This window comes from Hippoglossus hippoglossus, chromosome 14, assembly GCF_009819705.1.
Source record: "Hippoglossus hippoglossus isolate fHipHip1 chromosome 14, fHipHip1.pri, whole genome shotgun sequence".
Taxonomy (NCBI): domain Eukaryota; kingdom Metazoa; phylum Chordata; class Actinopteri; order Pleuronectiformes; family Pleuronectidae; genus Hippoglossus; species Hippoglossus hippoglossus.
In genome coordinates this window covers 12,150,500-12,169,973 of record NC_047164.1, presented here as the reverse complement: position 1 = coordinate 12,169,973, position 19,474 = coordinate 12,150,500, and the positions used below count along the sequence as shown (strand labels likewise).

Genomic DNA, 19,474 nt, shown 5'->3' with positions numbered 1-19,474 from the left:
ACTTCACATTATCATTGAATGTGGAACATAAATATGATACTGCAGTGACGGTCAGTTTAAGTTAGAGACGCAAAAGGGAGAAGTGCATGTAGACACAGAGAAAGTGAAGGGAGAGAAAGTGCCTGCAGACTTCCCTTGTTCAATGAGTCAATTATTCTCAGCTTTTTTGGCTGAGACTGGAAACTCACCGATCTACATCTAATGCTGGCCTCCACTGCTGAGACAAAAGAATCCCTGGAGGCTGCAGCAGAGGGCCGGATAAGACACATGTGCTGCGTGCATATACTTATGCATCCATAGAAAGAGTGAAACGTTACCAAGACACGTGTGTGTTTGTCTGCGTCCTCGCTTATTACTGCTTGCTGGGTCACATCGGATTAATTAGATTCAGAGAAACAAATTATTCCTGCTAATCATTCAATAAAGCCCACATGTGGACTTGGACACTATCTTGAATGCCCGACCACTTCCTGTTTCTTCCCGGTATGAAAAGAAATTGTGGTCAGCAGGGTGACAACATGAAGTTATAAGCAAAGCAATATAATTAATCACATGAATTAATTAAGTCACTCGCAAGAATCAATCTACAAAAGAGGCTCCGCGTTCTGCAAAAGGCATAACCGCTTCCAACCAGGATTAAAATACAACAAAGGAAGGAGCAGGGAGATAACTTCATTTATACGACTGCTGTGGCGGCTTAATCAAGACTGTGCTGCTGCTTTTCGTAAGAAATTCTCCGTCACAACCTGCGTTAGCTCCGGAGAGCTGCATTGTGTGAATCAACGGCAGAACAAGAGCAGCAGGAACAGTAGCCACACAGCGATGAGTGATACTGGAGGAGGCAAGTTGCCACCACAACAAACCCCCGAGGGAGACGAGTGGAGAAAAATGAATAAAGCAGGGAATAAAACTTCATGTCAACAAATGAAAATTAGACCGCCTCGTGCGTATGTGTGCGTTCACGTGCATGCGTGTGCTTCTGCAAGACAGCTGATAGTGTCCGTTGCCAGTGAGATTTAACGAATAGAATTGCTATTATATGTAATTCATAACACCAGCCTCGGGATCTAATGATTTCTCTTTTTCTGCTCTACACTTTATTCCAAATTGTTGCCATAATTCTTCCCCAAAGCGAGGTAATGCGACAGGTCATCAATAAGCTTACCCTGCAATAAGTGGAGAGACCTTTGCATTATGTTTTAATTTCTCCTGTGCTCCTCAGCTTTATGGTGTGAGGAATGAGGAGTGGGAGGGAAAGTAGAGGGAAGATGGTCGGCACTGTTCAATATTTAACCACCACTCTCCCTCCCTCTGGGGATGCTGCAACCCCAACATGGCCTTTCTGGTTTAAACACAGCCACCAAACAGCCGCTCTGGACACTTGCCCTCAAGAAAATATGTCCTTTCACTCGTCACATGGCCTAACCCCTACCCTCCATTTAAAACAAGATCAATAGCAATGGAATAAAGCCGTTACCAATCCCTCCAAGGGATGAAAATTGTCCATTCACTTATTGAGTTTTCACAAAAGGTTCGCCCTCAGCCTAAAGCAGCTTGAATAGGTGAACGCTGGGTTAAAGGCATGAAACATTACCTGTGAAAGGCCCTTTTAACTCCCATGGATCTTGCGACTGAACCGTTGAAATTCACCTGGAAGTCCACATAATATTTTAAAGCGAAAAGTTAAGTTGTTTTAATATATTTTATACAACTTTTAACAAATATATTGTCTTCTTCTTGTTTTTGTCATTTATTCTAGATTTCTTAATTATCTATGTAAGATCGAAACAGTGTGCAATTTCATAAAAGTAGATTTCAACATTAATAGGGTACTGTATATTTTCTATTATGTTTTCAGCCTATAATTATATTCTATATACTTGTATAAATATGTACATATCTACACATATCTACATATATGCTGTAGCTTCTGTTTCTTCCTCAAGGACCCGAATAAAAGCTGAAAAACATTCTGACCTAATGCAGAGGTAAAAAAAGGCAATTTTTGATATGCATGCTAATCTTATTAGAAAAAAATATTAAAGGGGTTGTTTTTTTCTGTATAATAACTGGTCAAGCTCAAGTACCGATGCCAATCTTTATATAAAATTCATGGAATAGACTTTGATCAAGAGTCTCAATGCTGTTGGTGAAGTTCTTTACTTTTATCCTTTGTTGGAGAACTAGTAACGGAGTGAACAAAAGACACATTTTTCTATGCAAGTTTACAGACATGTATTATTTTAGTTTTTCTGTCTTCTCCGCAGGCAGAGACACCAGGCATGAATAATTGCTGTCTTCTCGGCAGTGAGCCCTTTTTCTGCGGCTACAGGGTCTGGGGTTGGCCACACGAATGCTGATTATGAGAAGTGAATTGTAAATATTTTAAACACCAAAGAAACTCTTGTGCACGATTCAACCTTTCAGCTTCACAAGGTCAAAACTAATTTGCAAGCCATGAAAAAGCATTTGGCAAATTTGAAAGAATTCAGAGGTGGTGGGGAAAGAGAGAGAGTGCGTGTGTGTTCGCGGAAGGGAGGGAGAAGCCTGATGACATTGCATAGACCTCTGATACTTAGCAAAAGAGTTATTATAGACATTAAGGCTCGCTGGGCTATTGAAGCAGTGTGTGTGTTGGGCATACCTGCCAGCACTTCATTAATAAAGTGAATCACAGTGTGTAGTTATGCATCAGTCCTGGCACTTTGGTTGAAAAACAGGAAAATCACACATACCTGCACACTAGCTACACTCCAAAGTCCCCAACAGTTAGAATTAGAGGCTTAGGCTACTGTAATGAATTTTCTTTTTCCTTTATATTCTTGCAAGTACAAATAAATGCTTCCATTAAATGGCACATTATTGTACAATGACCATGTCAGCAAAATCCGACATAAATATGGATAATTGTGTAAGCACATTGTAAGAAAACCTCACTTTCCATATCTTACTAACTGTTTTTTGTAAATGCAGAATATTAAATCCAAATACCACTGAGAAGAAAACAACTCATTGCAGTGAACAGAATGAAAGAGTGTTGGCAGTTGTTTTTCAGCTCCCTGTCCAATTTGCACTTGTCATGCAAATAGCGTTTCTCTCAGTGTTGGATTCTCTGGGTTGATATCTTGTTGATGAATTTGAGGCTATTTTTAACTTACCTGAAGACAAGTGAAAAAAACAACAACAAAAAAACACTCTGCACCTAGACCTCAATGTTTTCAAAAATGTTTCATGTTTTTTCCTCTCAAGAAAATCCCTAGAATGGTACCAATGCACTACTGTGTATGTAAAACTGTAGAAAGCTCAGTTCAAAATCCATTTGAACAAAGTTTGATTCGTAACCAAACATTAGCCTATTTTCAATTAAATGAAAGTGTCATATATTATTTCTATTCAATTTTATATCATTCAAATTAACGTGAGGGTTATTTCAGCCCTGTCTGTTTGTTTGGAAGCAAGATTACGCAAAAACTACACGACAGATTTGAATCTGGTGCTGATCTAGTTAAATTAAATGTGGTTTTAGTAATGGGACTGTTCGTCTTCAGTGGAGGTAAAACAATCATTAGCCTGTTTTCAATTATCAAAGGAAAGTATCATACATTTATTCGATTTGAATTTATTCCAATTTACATAAAGGTTATCTTAGACTGAATCGATATAATGTCCCCCAGTCTTATTTTTCTCTCGGAGAAACAATGTAGTCCACAGTTTCACCTTGTTTTCCGACTGGCCTGTGGTAGTCATGGTAACAGGCTTTACTGATTTCAAAGCCCAAAATACCTCACCTTTGACTGAAAAAGCATAATTTCAGAGGGGCTCAATTACGTCTAATATCTTGACACTGTGGGAGACTTAGGACCCAAAGAATAACAACAGTAAAAACTTAGTTCAGAGGTACAGAGCTTAGTTTTAACGTTTAAGTTTTAAGTGTTTCACAAGATGACACTAAATACAAGTGGATATTCAAAGCTTCAAAATCACTATTATATATATATTTGCTATATTGCTAATGTAAGGATCACCTCCTTGGATATTCCCTGCCCAAACCTTTTTTTTCTTGTTGGAGGCAAACGAGGAAAGATGCAACTGATCTGCAGACCACAAATCAGAGGGCTGCCCCTGAGCTCATCAGGTGTATAATCTGCATACATGCTCTATAGTGCTGAACCTACAGAGTGCATTTCTTCTGCAAGACAACTTCATTAAAGGGACAAAACATCATGGGGCTGTTACAGCTCCACAGTTGTTTGCTTTCATCCAGAGCCTACAAAAAGACCTGGTAATAAATCAAGCAGACACATGAAAGCAGATAGTGTAGTATCCTGTGACTGGGGACGCAGTGAAGGAGTCTGATATTTAGATTCCCCGAAGATACACTGAGACGCTCGGCTCCTCTTGTGTCTCCGCGTTACACAAACAGACATCAGAGACGAACTGATGAGGAATATCCAACGTGTGGAAGCCTCTTATCTAAGGAGGTCTTCAGAGAGATGTGAGGTTAGGAGAGACGAGGGGAGGGGGAGTCAAGAGTCCTGATGTCAGGAATGTGGACTCTTTGTTATTTTTCTTGTTTTATGTCCTCGTTTTCCTGCTGTGGGATTTTTCTCCCCATTTGGAGCCTGCACCTGACTGCATGGGATACTGGCTGGGTGACGCTTCACTCATTTCCCATCATTTCTCCCACACCCCTGAGCTAATGACCACAAAGACTTTGGCCAATATAAAGACACGTTTAACCACTAAGAATTCCGTCAACCTCTCTGCCTTTTGTTTTTCGAAAATCTTGTTACCTTGCCGGTCTGCCTGAAACTAACCTCTGTCTTTTACCTGTGCTTCAATTCACCTACTTGCGTTTTTACCATAGCCTGCGATGCTCAGTCAGCTTCCTGTGCCACACATTCATGAGCTAGGATTATTAATTCAACTGGATTCGAGTATTTGACTGTTTGAAATGTCTTCGGTGTCACGACCCAGGACTATCACACCAATTTCTGTGTTCATTCATTTAGTCGGTCAAAGAATTGAATTATTTTTAAAGATATTTGGGGCGTTTCACCTTTGATGTTGGGACAGGAAGCATCAAAGGGTCGGGTCAGAACCTAACCCGCAGCAGCTGCAGGAGGCGCTCTACGCGTGTCTCCGCCTCTGTGTGACTCATAGAGGCCAGTCTCACTCTCACATCTCGACAACCAAAGGACTTTAAAGATAGTAATTTAGAGAAAGTGGCAATGATGAGAGGAAATTATTCTGAATGAATGTTCGTCTGGAGCATCATGAAGTTGAGTGGAAAAGAGAGAGGGAGCAAAAAAAAAAAACGTTAACTCAACTTCTATATGAGGAGAGAAGATACACGAATGACGGTACTCAGGAGTACTTTAAAATACAGATAACTTAGAAAAAAGAGGAGAGATTTGTCAGTTGAATCTCTCTCCTTGTCTCTACTTTCTGGGTATATGCAAGTGTGCCACTTTGTCACACTAAGGCTTCCTAAATGGACTGAAGGTAATTGGAATATTTAAGCATTTTCTCTCCAGCTGCTGAGGACACTCTTTTCTCACTACATTATGAAAGTAAAGCTTGTATAAATTATGTAAAATCTCATAATGACTACATTGACCGTGAATAAATGTTTTACAGAAATCCTTCGGAGATAAAGGTTAATAAGCCAGAGCAACTACACCTTCTGAGTGGTTTGTGATATTCATTCCATTCGCTACCACTTATTTCAGTTTATGTGATGGCCAAACATTCTTTTTCCAGCCATGCGCTCCAGCTCCGTGCTTTTCCCAGTTGGATATGCCTCCATAGAGAAGCATTTTGGTTAGATGCCCAAACCACTCTATTTTAAATACAAACTGTCTCCTGTAAACGCAGACCCAGTTGAATTGGACATGCTGGAATACCTCCAGTAGAGGGCATCTTCCTCTGATTCTCAAAGCAACTTAACTAGCTAGCAATGGGGAGTCAGCCAGGACAACCAAATAATACTGAGAATTTACCTGGCACCTCATGAATACGGTTTGAGGTTTCCTATCAGAAGTAAGAGCAAAGCTTCCCCTAACTCCACTGTGTTAACTGGTGCTTTGATGAAAAGATGTCCCACAAATGGTGAAACCAGAAAATGGGCTTTGTGTGGATGCCATTAGCGATGCAGGGTGATGATGGCAAATTATTTTACACAGCACATCAGTGATTTTAAAGCTTGAATCCATAACCAGAACTCTTGGCAATTCCTTATCCTCTGCGGCAGTAAATAAAAATGCTTGAAATGTGGTTTATCCTCTGCAATTGATGCCTCTCTATCATCTTCAGCTTTACTATGGATGACATCCTATTATTCATATACATTACAGGACATTGCTGAAAGGATTATGACATCATCATTCATACTAATCACAAACAGATACTGAAAAAAAAATAGTAACTACTCAGTCATAGCAGTAAAACAATGATGTCGTGGCTCCTATGTTGTCTTCATAGGCCGTATATAAAGATGGACGGCATAAGTGGAGCCGAATCGCCTTGATCACCCCCCTGGTGACTGGCTGCAGCATAAATCATAAACCCCGCCTCCACCATGTTAGAGGATGGGATGTGGACCAAACTGAACTGAGTATAAAAAAACATGGGGGGTGGCATCGACAGCTGAGACTCACGATTGGTAAAGTACATGTATCAGCAGGACCTTGAAACCGCAAGACCATCCCCCAATCGCTCATGGCGCCCCGATCCGTATCCCGGATATTGAAGCTTTGTTTCTGGATAGTGGAATGAAGTGGAGATGTGTCGTGCATCTTCTATGGTTATTTCTCTGAAGAGGAGCCGTTTAAGTCTTCTTTTTAAATCTCCAAGATCCTCTGTCACAGCATTAGGAGTCATGATGAAACCTCTCCAGTGGCCAGACATTTTGAGTTGGACATGACATTTGCGTCTTTGAGGTTTCAGGGCACAGAAGTACTGAAGTCTTTGAAATGCCAAGGGGACGGCGGATGGAGCATTTGCACAGTGAGACTCTTTTCTGAATACAACGACCCAGAGTGTGTCATAGAGTCAATTCTGCATACTTTCTGATGCATAAACACACAACAAGTTTTGATGGAACTTGCAAATCAGTGTCTCGAAAGCTTATCGAACACACACAGTTTACGTTAACAGTCCTAGAGGGAGAGAAAGATTTACAAACAGGTAGACAAATGCAGTATAAGAAGACAGGGAAGAACTTTGGACCAGGAAGTGAGCTATATTTGGTCCATATTTTTTCAGCTGTCAGAGTCTCTACTTCCCCGAGTGTCCACATGAGTCATGTACGTTGAAGCTTGAAGCAGTGAAGTACAGAGAGACGTCGAAAGAAGAAATGAAAGCGAGAGTGAAGTTGGAATATATAGGAGCATGCTGAGGAGGTCGTGGAGACGCGAGGGGCAGTACTGTACCTCTGTTGCCAATGACTGTGGGGTCTGAGGCGTGGGTGCCTAATAGTGCAGTAGTATCTGGAGGGATGGGATGTAGGGAGGGAGTGGTGGATGGAGGCGGGTTGGTGGGAAAGTCTGGTGGAGGGGACAGACAGACACATGTACACAAAAATAATACAAGAACAAACACAACAAATAAAAAATGAATTTACATGGCGGCAGTTAGATCGTTTAAAAGAGCAACACAAACTGGTCACAGGCAAAACATTCTTAACTGATGGAAAACAAAAAAGGACAAAACATTCTCTCAAATTTAGAAAGCAGAAGTTTGTGAAATTGTATATATTTCAATCTTTAAATAATAATTTTTCAGTATAGTTTATGAATCTAAATCAACCTGCTGAATGGAGCTTCTTATAGGAATGATTCTCTTTGAGTCGATGCCAACTGTTTTGGGTCTCGGCCAAGGAGGTTATGTTTTCACCCTGTTCTTCTGTTTGTTGATTGGTTTGCACATTACGCAAAAACAACTGGATGTATGCAACTAAACTCATGAACGAATGCTGTGTGGTTCATGGAAGAATCCATAAAACTTTGGTGCCGACCCGGATACGGGTTCAAGAAGCCTTTAGACACATCCTGAGTCTGAAAAAGACTGAAAAATCTGTTAATGTGTAATGGTTATACTGGAGAATGTCCGTAATAAACCGCTCTTAACATGAAAGAGAAGAAAGCTGGATCATGAAGACAAATGACCTCTGCCAATTATCCATGTTTGCAAAGGGTGATTTCAGGAAAACGTAGCAATGCCATCACTGCCATGCTCTGTTTTTGACTTCTCATTCCAGGATAACGGTAAAATAGTTTCCACCGAGGCAGCGTTTCTCACCTTCCCATGTTACAGCAACAGGAAAAAATGTGGCTTAAACATTGTGTGACAAAGTTAATGAGGTTACACTACCATCTCGGTTCTTATGTTTATGCCACTCTGCATTTATAGTGAGCTAGTGGCTTTTAATTGGCTGAGGTAGTCTTTCTGCGGCCCAACTGTCCTGCACGTCTCTGTGACATTTCAGGCTTAGTGTGAATCACTATGCAGCTAAGTGCATGTCTTTGCTTAAAAAAAAAATGAAAAAAAGGGAAGAGAGAAAATGTCTCCTCTTTGGAGGGAAACCATTAAAAGGTATCTTCCAAGAATTATGACAGCAATTGTGAAAGGCTAAAAGGTGTGCTAATCACTAATGAAGGGTAGGAACAGACCGGGTGCCATTTCAAAAGAACAAGTAATGAATCTGGATGGGACCCTTTGACCCTCAAGTACCCAAGTGCCTGTTTTTGTTGCATAGACTTTTAGTCAGTTTAATAACAATACGGCCATTACGTGCTCTGGTTATTCTTGTTGTCCCGTTCAGCTGGCATTTGAAGGAGCTGCTCGGTGCACACAGACACCGCAGCATGTGGGACAAGCACACCGATTAAACTTCTCCCAAAGTACCGCAATTATGTTAGTGGGGGGTTGAATATTGAAGTTCAAAACCTTAAGGTTTAAGGGGAGCTAATAGGCCGTATAGAGTGGAACAATTAATTATTAAAGTGATCCTAAACAATATGCTGCTATTGCCTTTATTAATTTGATTTCAGGTTTCCCTCCTCAGTGCTGACCAGTTTTCTGGGTATAAATGGAAATAGCAGTACAACAATAATTCATTTAAATATCTCGGCAATAGGACGGTAAACATTGGCATTACTGCATATTTGATGGGCTTGAAAAAGACCTCTGATCATAAAAAGCAAACAATGAAGTTTATATCTTTCGATTTGCCTTGTTAGAGTATGGGATGAGTCATAAAATCAAAAATCGTTTGGCAGCAACACTGGAGAAAACTGTTGTATAACATTGGAATTTTACCACGACCTTGCTTTGATGTACCCATTTTAATTTTAATCAACCCACACCACTGCACACTTCTAGCTGAAGATCAAGTTGAATGCTATTAAAATACCTTTCATTTGGAACATTAAAATATACATGGATCTATAACAGCATGTCATGATGTGCGTTTCTTCCTGGAGAAATTGATTACCTATATCCATTATTTTCTTTTATAATCGACAGCCTAATTGGCCAGTGTACAAACTTTTGAACTTAAGGAATGTGGACAGCAGAGCCACACATTGTTCGGTTACACTTTCTGTATCCGGAGGCTGCAAGGGTCAACATCTTGTGCCCACGTCCATGAGGGTCCATGAGGGTCCATGAGGACTGTCTGTGCTCAGCCCATTTGTTATGTTGTTTAGCAATTAACAATACGTGATTCCAGAGTTTTCCTCATGTTGCTGCAGAACCAACCAGTGAAAACCTCCAAACGGCTCTTCATCTGGCTATTAATGTAATCCCATCAAGGATATTCCAGAACGTATTCGAAATCACTTTAGCTCTAGCAAAGCATGTCTGCACCTGAGAGGTTTAGTCTCTCATGTTTTCCATTAGATTAGGTCCCTGTTTAAATGGGAGAGCAAATGAAACACCCCCTAGGCGCCTGTAATAATAACAATGATTTCTATATATTTTATTGATCCACTTGGGCGTCCAGTCGTATGGTCTCTCTGGTCAAAAACGACCGGCCTCTTTCTGTCCCTTGTCACACACCGACTAAGCTCCTATTACAGAGGGAACATAGATGTGTCACTGCTTTGCCCCCCCCCTCTTTTAAAGCATTATTACTTAATGCCAAGAGACAAATGGCAGTGTAGAAACAGAAGAGGGGGAGAGCGATCTGTTTCCCCCTGACAGTGAGTCCCTTTATCCTCCACCTTCTCTGGCATTACTAGGAATTACGTATCCGTCCTGGTGATATTCCTGACAACGCAGCACTAAATTCTGCCTCCCTCACACATTTCCCTCCCAGTGTGTGTTTGTGTGTGTGTGTGTGTGTTTGGAGGATCTGGGACGCAGGTTTATTTAAGGAAAGGCGTTGGTGGCAATTGTGTCACCTGAGGCCCTTATTCTCCCTGTGAGAGATGGTACCACTAATCACTCTTAGCACTGATACAGTATGCAGATCAGGAAGTATTTTAAAACTGGCTTCTCCAATGGAGTTTGCTGCCTGTGCCTGTGAGTTTCATATTTTCCACTATTTATATATATATGTAAACATTTTTGCATCCAAGGCGACCTCTTGCAGCATTTTCTCTTCTGCACTTCCTTCATCTGTCGGTGGTGTTGAATAACTGACGAAGAGTTTCTCTCTTCATCTTCACTTTTGGACAGCATCACATGAAGCACGGCTACCCACGAATCAGCGTTTCCTCTTTACTCACCATAGACGTAGAGTACATATTCAGCACTGCTGGTCCCTAGGTGGTTGGTGGCCTCGCAGCGGTAGGTGCCATTGTCTGTCTTGTTGAGTGAGGTAAAGGTGAGCTCCCTCCCCTCTACAATCATCCGGTCCAGGTCAGGAATTTCACCCCTGTCTTTTGTCCACGTCACAGGATCTGGCCTGGGAGGTGAGAGGATGTGAAAGAGAGATGAGGACATTTATTTGTCTGAAGCGCTACAGAATAGGCTGACATCAACTCATACAGATGTCGAGTGACTTACGAAGGGTTTCCTATGGACACGCACTCCAACTTTAAGTACTGACCCTCCTGAGGAACTGTAAGGGAGCAGATGATCTCCACACGAGGAGCATCTAGGACAGAGAGACGTGGCTTAAAGTCAGGGTGGAGGATAATGAGACCCATGATCATCTGGATATCTAACTATGGTATTTCAAAATAAAATTGAAACAATGACATATTATGATATAATATTATGTACAAAATAAGATTGATCAATATAAAATCATATACAAATTTAAACACAACATATTTTTGCATGGACAATATTTTTTTAATGCATGTTAATGTAAAGTTACAATGTAAATAATGGAAACAGTGAAATAAAAAAAATAAAAAAAATTGAAATATAACCACTGTGACAAATGTGGTTCTTATTAGGTTAAATGGAAGCTAACAGAATGCAGCAAACATTCATCATTCTTCTTCACTCAAGTGTGTCCACTCCATGTGTGTAAGTGTATGTGTGCATGCACACTCACAGTGGACCTCCAGTACTTCAGTGGCCTGCTGCGGTGTCTGCGTGAGTGCCACATGGTCCACTTTGCAGGTGTAGGCCACTCCATCGTCGTTTCTGTCCACATACATCTGGAGAGAGCTCCGTACTGTAAATGTCTTCCCACTTGCATTCACCTCTTTGGCACCTTTGGAGAAAAAGGGCATAATGTCACAGATGTGGCACATTTATCGTGCAAATGGGGATAACGTGATGCTCCTGTGATTGACACCGAAAAGCCAGATTCCACCTGGGTCTTCTTTCTATCCATCCATACAGATGAAATGCAGCAAGTAGCTGAATGGAATTTTCTAAGTTTCTTTTATATCTTTATCATACCAAACCCTAAAAAATATTATGTTAGAGTATTGTATTGTTCTGGTAGAAGCAATAACTTACAAGAATGTCCAATACTACATAAACAAAACCGAAGTACATGTCCATTACATGTGCATTACATGTACTTCCTGCCCTCAATTTACAATTATTTGAACGCATACTTCTGCTCAGGCCCGACAGTCTTCATGAAATTCAATCAAGCCATGCCAAATTGCACATGCTCATAGATATCAGTCCCCTCAACATGGATATCTTTTTCCAACAAGATCCACACATTATTTCCGGAGAAATTAGCAAACATGTGAAAAAAGCAGCCTATATTAAAGAAAGGGATAAAACATTCTTGGATCCACCCCTTTGTCCAGATCCGTGCCTAAATTGGTTCAGAAGTTTTTGTTTAACAGACAAACAGCAATGAGAACATAACCTCCTTGGCGGCGGTAATAGTCCAAAAAACTGTTTTCAAATCACAACTGTGAATGCACTGGGTAAAAACGTAACCAGAGAACTTGATGAGGATATTTTCCACAGACATTATTCCTTGGCTGATGTTTCTCTCCCGACGAATACTAAACAAAATCACTGCTGTCTGTGTAACTCTGCACATATTTGTATCACACATCTCCCTCGATGCTGCTTTGGTACATCGACATGTCCAGTTTTGGTCAGAGCTCTAAAAAAAACCCAATTTGCTCACCTCCTGGTTGGGACTCTTTAAATGTGATTTACACTGGAGGCTTTTTAAGCACCTCTGGCCTCACCTACCATCTCTGCCAGTGCCTGGCGCTTCCTGGGCTTTGCTGCTCCCACGCAATATCTAAATCTCTCCAAACACTTTAATGCACTTCAGTTCTCCCTCCAATCCTTTCTATTTTCAGCCTCGCTGGTACAACAAAACATTACAAGGGGCCAATCACACATCTGGCAATAACTTCAATCAGCCTTGTAGCAAAGTATCATTATGCTCAGTCCTCTCCATCTGTGCAATCTGCTTTCAGGGCACTCACTGAAACACCTGCCTTGTAATCCCAACCAAACAGCCGATCCACCTCTCCATGCCCATCAACACCCCAATCATTGCCAAAGCAGTGGAGAACTCCTGCTACCCAGCTTCCTCAAATTATCTACCTGATGTCCTGAAATTTGGCAGACTCCGTCATTACCCTTTTAGCTTCATTTACCTCCCCAATGATACAAGCCTGAGATAAGCCGAATGTATTAGATTCAAGTGTAACGACCAGCCCTCGTGACACCAATATTTCAACCAGCACACGGGTGCCCTTGAAAAGTTATTGGCTGGAAATAAATCATCATGCCTGATAGCAGTGACACCTTGTGGGTAGAGGCCCTTCTTACTGGAAGGTTACAGAGTCAACTCCTGCATCAATGACTTATTCTGTCCCCGTCAAACTGTCCTTGTGCCCGGCGCTGTACTCAGTCACAGTGCCCTGTGCGGCATCAACAAGTTTCACCACAATACAGAAGGACTCTCCAGTACTAGACCGATATCCCCTCTGCATACCTGTGAGCACCCTGCTGATTTATTATGAATTCTTGCTTTTCAACAAGTTTTTAGTAGTTGAGGCAGAATGAATGGGAAACTTTAGTGTCTCTGGAGTGATGCTGCACAAATTCATACCTGAATAATTCAGGGAACTGTCGGCGTGTTGAGGTAACAGATGACATTTAACGACTTCAGATGAATCCTAAAGGCTCATTCATGCTCAATGTTAGACACTTATACGGAAACCGACGGAGCCGATCTTCTAAAAGCTTACGGATGCAGCGGAAAATGAGGAAACAAAGCCGTGCCACTGAAAATTGTAAGTGGGTGTTGGGGAAGGGGTCGGGGGGGGGGTTGTCAGTGTATCCAATAGTACAAGTTAGATGACCGTAAGGCACGAGGAAGAAATTTTACTAATGGCAGAAGTTTTTGAGGAGAGACGTTGCAATTTGGGAAGAAACTACAGGCATCTAACTTATCGGGAACACTGAAGAAAACTCGAGCCTCAGTGCTGCCCTCTAGTGAATACATAGCTTAACAGCCATACCAACGTAAAGGATGCATCGAGGTATGTGGGCAGTGACTGTTACATTGTTTGAAACTGACGTATCTCTTTTGTATGTAATGTACTCTTAACCTCAAAAGCTGTTAAGTATGCGTCTGACATCCTCTTACAGGCTAGAAACTCACAGCTAAGTCTGTGTTCTCGGACAACTCACCAACGCCACATTTGTTTTCATCTACTGGCTCTATACAAATACACCTGTTCAACCAGTCCTTTGGGGGTGGTTGGTTTCGTGCCAGCAGGTATTTCAAACCATATCAAGCCTGGTCATCCACCCTCCTACAAATCACTTGTGTAATGTTATTCAGCCGTCCGGGCTCATCTCTGAATTCACGTGTTGCCCTGGTTTCTAAAAATCTCTCCTTTTCTGTATTCTCATCACAGCAAATTCCAAGAAGCATCAGTCTACAGCATGCACCATCTCTCTATCATGGTGGCCGTCGTTGTTTGAATCTCTTAAAGAGACTGTGTACGCTCCATATCCTTCTCGCCTCTGTGCTCATCTGCTCCACTTTCTAAGCTTCCCACCCCACTGTCTCCTCTCCCTCTCCATCCTGCCAATCAACTATTCCGCTCAGTCACTTTCCCCCAACTGAGGCAATGAGCCGGCCTCCCCTGGAGATGAATGAGTGACAGGTCTGCAGTGTTAGTAACATCCATCCACACTGCAGGAGGGAGGGAAAATGGCTGGATTTCTGCACATAAAGAGAAATTGCCGGAGACAAAAGAAGAGTGAGAAAGAGTTCAGAGCAGGGAAACAGAGGAGAATGAATTTATAATATCACAGACTGCTTTAGCAGTTGCAAACGCTCTGCTCACATCTCTGCTATTTATTCTGGGTTTCCATACTCTGTCTCTTCTTGAGTCTTTGTGTCTCTTAGAGTCAAACTTGTCTTCCTCAGTCTATCTGCGGCTCTAGAAGCTCTCTTCTCCAGACGTAGTGTTTTAAAAGTGACCCTTAGGCTGATTCTTCCTATTGTGTGTTTCTCCTCTTAATCTTTTCTATTATTTTTGAGGTCAGTTTTGGGATCAATGATTGTCTGATTCTTTCTAACTGGCACCAAAGTAAGGGTTAATTATACACAGACTTATCTGAAAAACAAAATAACCCCATTTCAAAAAGGTTATGCAACTTTTTTTTAACAAAAAGCTATTTTCAAATTTTTCTCTCAGCAAAAAGTTGAAAAGAGGATTAGAACTTTGTTATAATGCTTTTGTCCCAACAGGCTGAATGAATGATCATGAATTTAAAAGTTTAATTGTGGCTGATCAGTTAAAAATCAGATTTTAGGAAGTAGGCACGCAGTGATGCGGCTCTATCAAGTAACCTGAAGTTCTGCCTTCACTTAAACTCCCCAAAACCTTCCCTATAGTTTTTTATTGTAGGTTGGATTTCAGTATTATACGCACGATTATTTCTCAAAGTTATAAAATAAGTAAAATAATAAAGTTCTGTCTAAGAGGTTGTAAATGTGTTCAAAACAGAAAGAAAAGCCATCAAGAAACTCTTGTAACGCACTTTCCTTATAATTCAGCTGTGTGATTTAAGGGTCTGGACCGATTTCGATTCTTGTCTCATGGCGATTTGAATGGACTCTAATTGCCTCTGTGTGATTTAGGGTAAGAGCACTGCACAAAGTGATGTGCTTGCACACAGCTTGGCTTCAGTTGAATCATTATTTTGGTTAAAGTCCTCTAACATCCACTTTCAGAACATATTAACAGTTGTCTTAACAGCAAGAAATATCTCATCATTCAAGTGCGTCAATCTGCGTGTACACTGGTGTCTCCTGCACTGTGTGTGTACAAGTGTACTTGAGTGTGTGTGTGCATGCTTGTGTGTTAGAATAGTTATAATTGGTCTATAAATATCTTATTGCATTTTAAGCACAGCTGAAAGGAGCAGATGACATGGAGCTGCCATTAAAACTCGGACTTGTCAATCATACTCATCTGGCAAGTTTTATACCACACACCCACACATGGGCACACACACACACACACACACACACGCAAATACATTACTTATAACAGAAAAGCAATAACTCTCAGCTGCCAATGGCGACTTATGATGATATCTTTTTTTATGTTGGAAGAAAAAAAAAACAAGAGGATGCTGGAGGACTGTATGACATCTTGAAATCTACTCAATTGGCAGAAGGTAAATGCGTCATTTCAATCAAAATTCTAATTTTATCTTGACAAAACAAATCTTAAATAGGACAAATGCTCTTTTCCTTGTATGTGATTTCCGATAAAACACTAAAATCCAGGTCATAACATGTTCAGAGTGAGATATTCAACTATTTCAGGATGGAGGCAACATTACATTACAAAACATGATCATCAGATTTTAATAAGACTTTCTAAAAACTGCTTGTTTATGATATTTATGATATTTTCTTTTGACTAATAAGCAAACAAACAATGCATCTCTAAGCTCTTAGTTCATTAAACAATATGAACAGAAGACCTGTAGCCAGCAGCAGTGTGTATTGTCTAGAACTGCCATCTCCCATTTTACTGTTATCACATCTCTCGTCTGTCTTGCACAGATTCCGCTGCCTACACACCGCTGCAGCACTTGTCAGAATTCATTGTCAGAATTTCTGTTTTTAGAGAAAAGTGCAGCGGTTTTTGGGGATGGTTTTGATTTGGACAGAAACCTAGCTACTAAATGAAAGAGAGGAAAAGTATAAAGGCTTGTCACACTATTTGGTTCTGCATACACCAGACCTCACTCCAAATGGATGTTAGCCGTGGCAGGAAAGGACAAATACACAACTTATTTTTAATTACATACTCACAATTAGTCAAAACTGACACTCTGCAGTGTTACCATGGTATGAATATAACAATAATCTACATGATATAATAACCATCTACATTTAAACTGTTTATTTTATTCTTACTCTTTATTCTTACTAATAGTCAACTGTAAACCATGTGTTTATTCTTACTGCCATATTCACCTGTGGTGCCTTTCCCTAACAAAAAAGCCTGGCAGTGTTTGACTGCGACTGCGGCACACTGTTCTGTGGGAGTCGGCTCCAGGCTCTGCATCGTTGGTGTGAGCCAAGAGAGTGCCTTGGAGGATTAGAAATGGAAATGACAGGCGTAGAAATGTGAGAATTTGACCCTTTTATGCCATTTCACAGGAGAGCGGGACAACCCAGAAAAGAAGATGGGGGGGGTGACCGACAAGAGGAGGACTGCCGGGGCGGGGAAGGATTGTCAACATTCCCAAAGAGAGCTGACTAATCCTGGCAGCGGGGGTCTAAGGGCTGACTCAACTTCCCTGAACTGCATCCTGTCAGAGATTTAAAACAATTTGCTCAAACAGGAACAATGTCAATTTGTGTGTGGGTTAGAGTGAGGATAATTCAAATGTATTGCAGCATAAAACACAATTTAAACAGTAAAATTCAGGATGCAAAAAAGAAACGACGAGTACCTCAACTGTGGGCTGTCCTTTGCCTGTCAGATGAGCTGCATAGCAATAGATGTGACTACACTTAAAACCGAGAACACTAATACGCGGCAGGCTCCTGCTGCAGTGAGGGCTAGAGATGGGATATAATGTCCTCCAGCACCCTCTCACTTGTTGGCAGCCTGAAGCTTTCCCAGCTTGTGTGACCTGTCTTAGCAGCATGACTCTGTGCTTAACTGACGGCTGACTACGACCAGGGAGCACTTTTAAATGTTAGGAGACTTTCTATCAGCGCCTGGCAGACCCGTATCATAATGTCCTTTCTGACATGAAACTCCCTGAGCATTCGCACGAGTGTCTGCTGTGGATTCATGATTCATGGTTTTCCACTCCAAAAGGAGAGGGGTCTGGTCCGTCTCGGTGTCTTGGCATTTGAAAGCGGACAGGTGCTCCACCTCCAGGATGTTGCTCTTAATGGACATAGACAGTGGGTGTAGCAATCTGATCTGCTCTTTTTTTTCACCACAGTGTTTAAGTCGAAGGCTGTTAACCTGATCACACAATGTTATGCTGCCAGAGACCAAGGATAAGTCAGATTCCCTTATGCATTGAGAATATTTGAACAGGGTCATTTAAGTTTAAAGAAATAAAAGAAAGTAGAGGCCTTCATGAGATATTTATGATGGAGGTATTTCTGCTCTGTATTCTAGCTATCAGGTGGATGAAGAGTTCGACTAAAAGGTAAAAGATTTCACTTAAAGTTGTGATTCTATGTAGAGATAACCTTCCCTACTAAACAATTCTGTACCATACCTCATATACCCTACCCTACCTAACCCTACCATACACCAACTTCCACTATACCTATACCCTAATCTAGACTCCTACATAGCCTAGCATACCAACCTTACCATACCTGACCATACCATACTCTTTTGTACTTTACCCTTACCCCCCTTACCCTACCCTAGGATAAAATACATAATCCTTCTCCATCCTACCCCCCTAGCCTCACCTACAATACCTTAACTTCCACTACCCTACCATAACCAACCATACCGTAACCTAGACTACCACACCATAACTTCACATACCCCACCCTGCCATACCTGACAATACCATACTCTTTTGTACCATACCATAACTACGTAAACCATACCATCCCTTAAAATACCATACCCTACCTACATTATCATTCCCTTTTTGTGTATGTGCTGCTCATGTTTACAGAATACAGAGGTTGAATATGCGTTTGTGTTTGTGTGTATGTGTGTGTGTGTGTGTGTGTGTGTGTGTGTGTGTGTGTGTGTGTGTGTGTGTGTGTGTGTGTGTGTGTGTTTGTGTTTGTGTGCATGACTTGAGCATCTTTTATTCATGTCACTGTGACTAGCAGGAGCCATCTTGAAATTACATCTTTAATGGTCATTGATCCACTCCCACCCTATGGGAGGTGAATAGTCTAACTGCAGTCCCAACACACTACTTTTTAAGTAGAGTGCAAGGTTGTCTCGCACTGTTGAAATGACTGAAAATGTCTTTTCCTTTAAACTCAAAACTTGTTTTTAAACCCTGAACTTGTTTTAGTGTTCACACAGACAACAGCAGTCTCATGAAATGTCAACATCATCTCGTCTGGAATGACTTCCAGGAGCTATTGCCTCTTCGCTCTCCTCAATAGCTGCTTCCAGAGAAAACCTTGCCGTATAGTCAAGGACAATAACCCTTAAATTAGGAATTAGTCAGCACTATTTCAAAAGGTGGTTCAGTCACAGTGGATGGGCTCACTCGAGTGATAGAGCGTTGGAAAGTCAGCAGACAACCACCTGAAAGAGCGCAAGGTTTGCTGGGATAGTTCCTTGTCCTTGACTAACAACTTTGACAACAGAATAGAGATGTGACTGCAAGCAAATCTGAATCAAATCTCTGTATTTTTTCCCTTAAGCCCCGTCGGAATAGAGCTATCACATAACACGGTGAAGCAATAACCTCTACAGTTTAGGTCAGAGAGTATGATAATACTAGTCAGATAGCGAACATCCCCACCCTTATTTGAAATAAATATTCATTTCATCTATGCCTAGCTTGGTCTCCGCACAGTTCCCTCTGGTTC

General features: G+C 41.3%; 1 protein-coding gene across 5 annotated transcripts in view; it reads right to left on the bottom strand.

Annotated features, from left to right (window-relative positions):
* The window catches only part of cadm2a (cell adhesion molecule 2a), a 203,677-nt gene that overhangs the window by 7,917 nt on the left and 176,286 nt on the right, over nt 1–19,474 (bottom strand). For 4 of the 5 annotated variants that reach the window (XM_034606413.1, XM_034606414.1, XM_034606410.1 and 1 more), the window contains 4 exons: nt 11,513–11,674; nt 11,014–11,104; nt 10,734–10,912; nt 7,434–7,547 (listed from right to left, as the gene is read on the bottom strand). In XM_034606413.1, coding sequence (XP_034462304.1) covers nt 7,434–7,547; nt 10,734–10,912; nt 11,014–11,104; nt 11,513–11,674 — 546 coding nt within the window. The remainder of the gene's footprint in view (nt 1–7,433; nt 7,548–10,733; nt 10,913–11,013; nt 11,105–11,512; nt 11,675–19,474) is intronic. The other variant, XM_034606412.1, reaches the window with a different exon arrangement.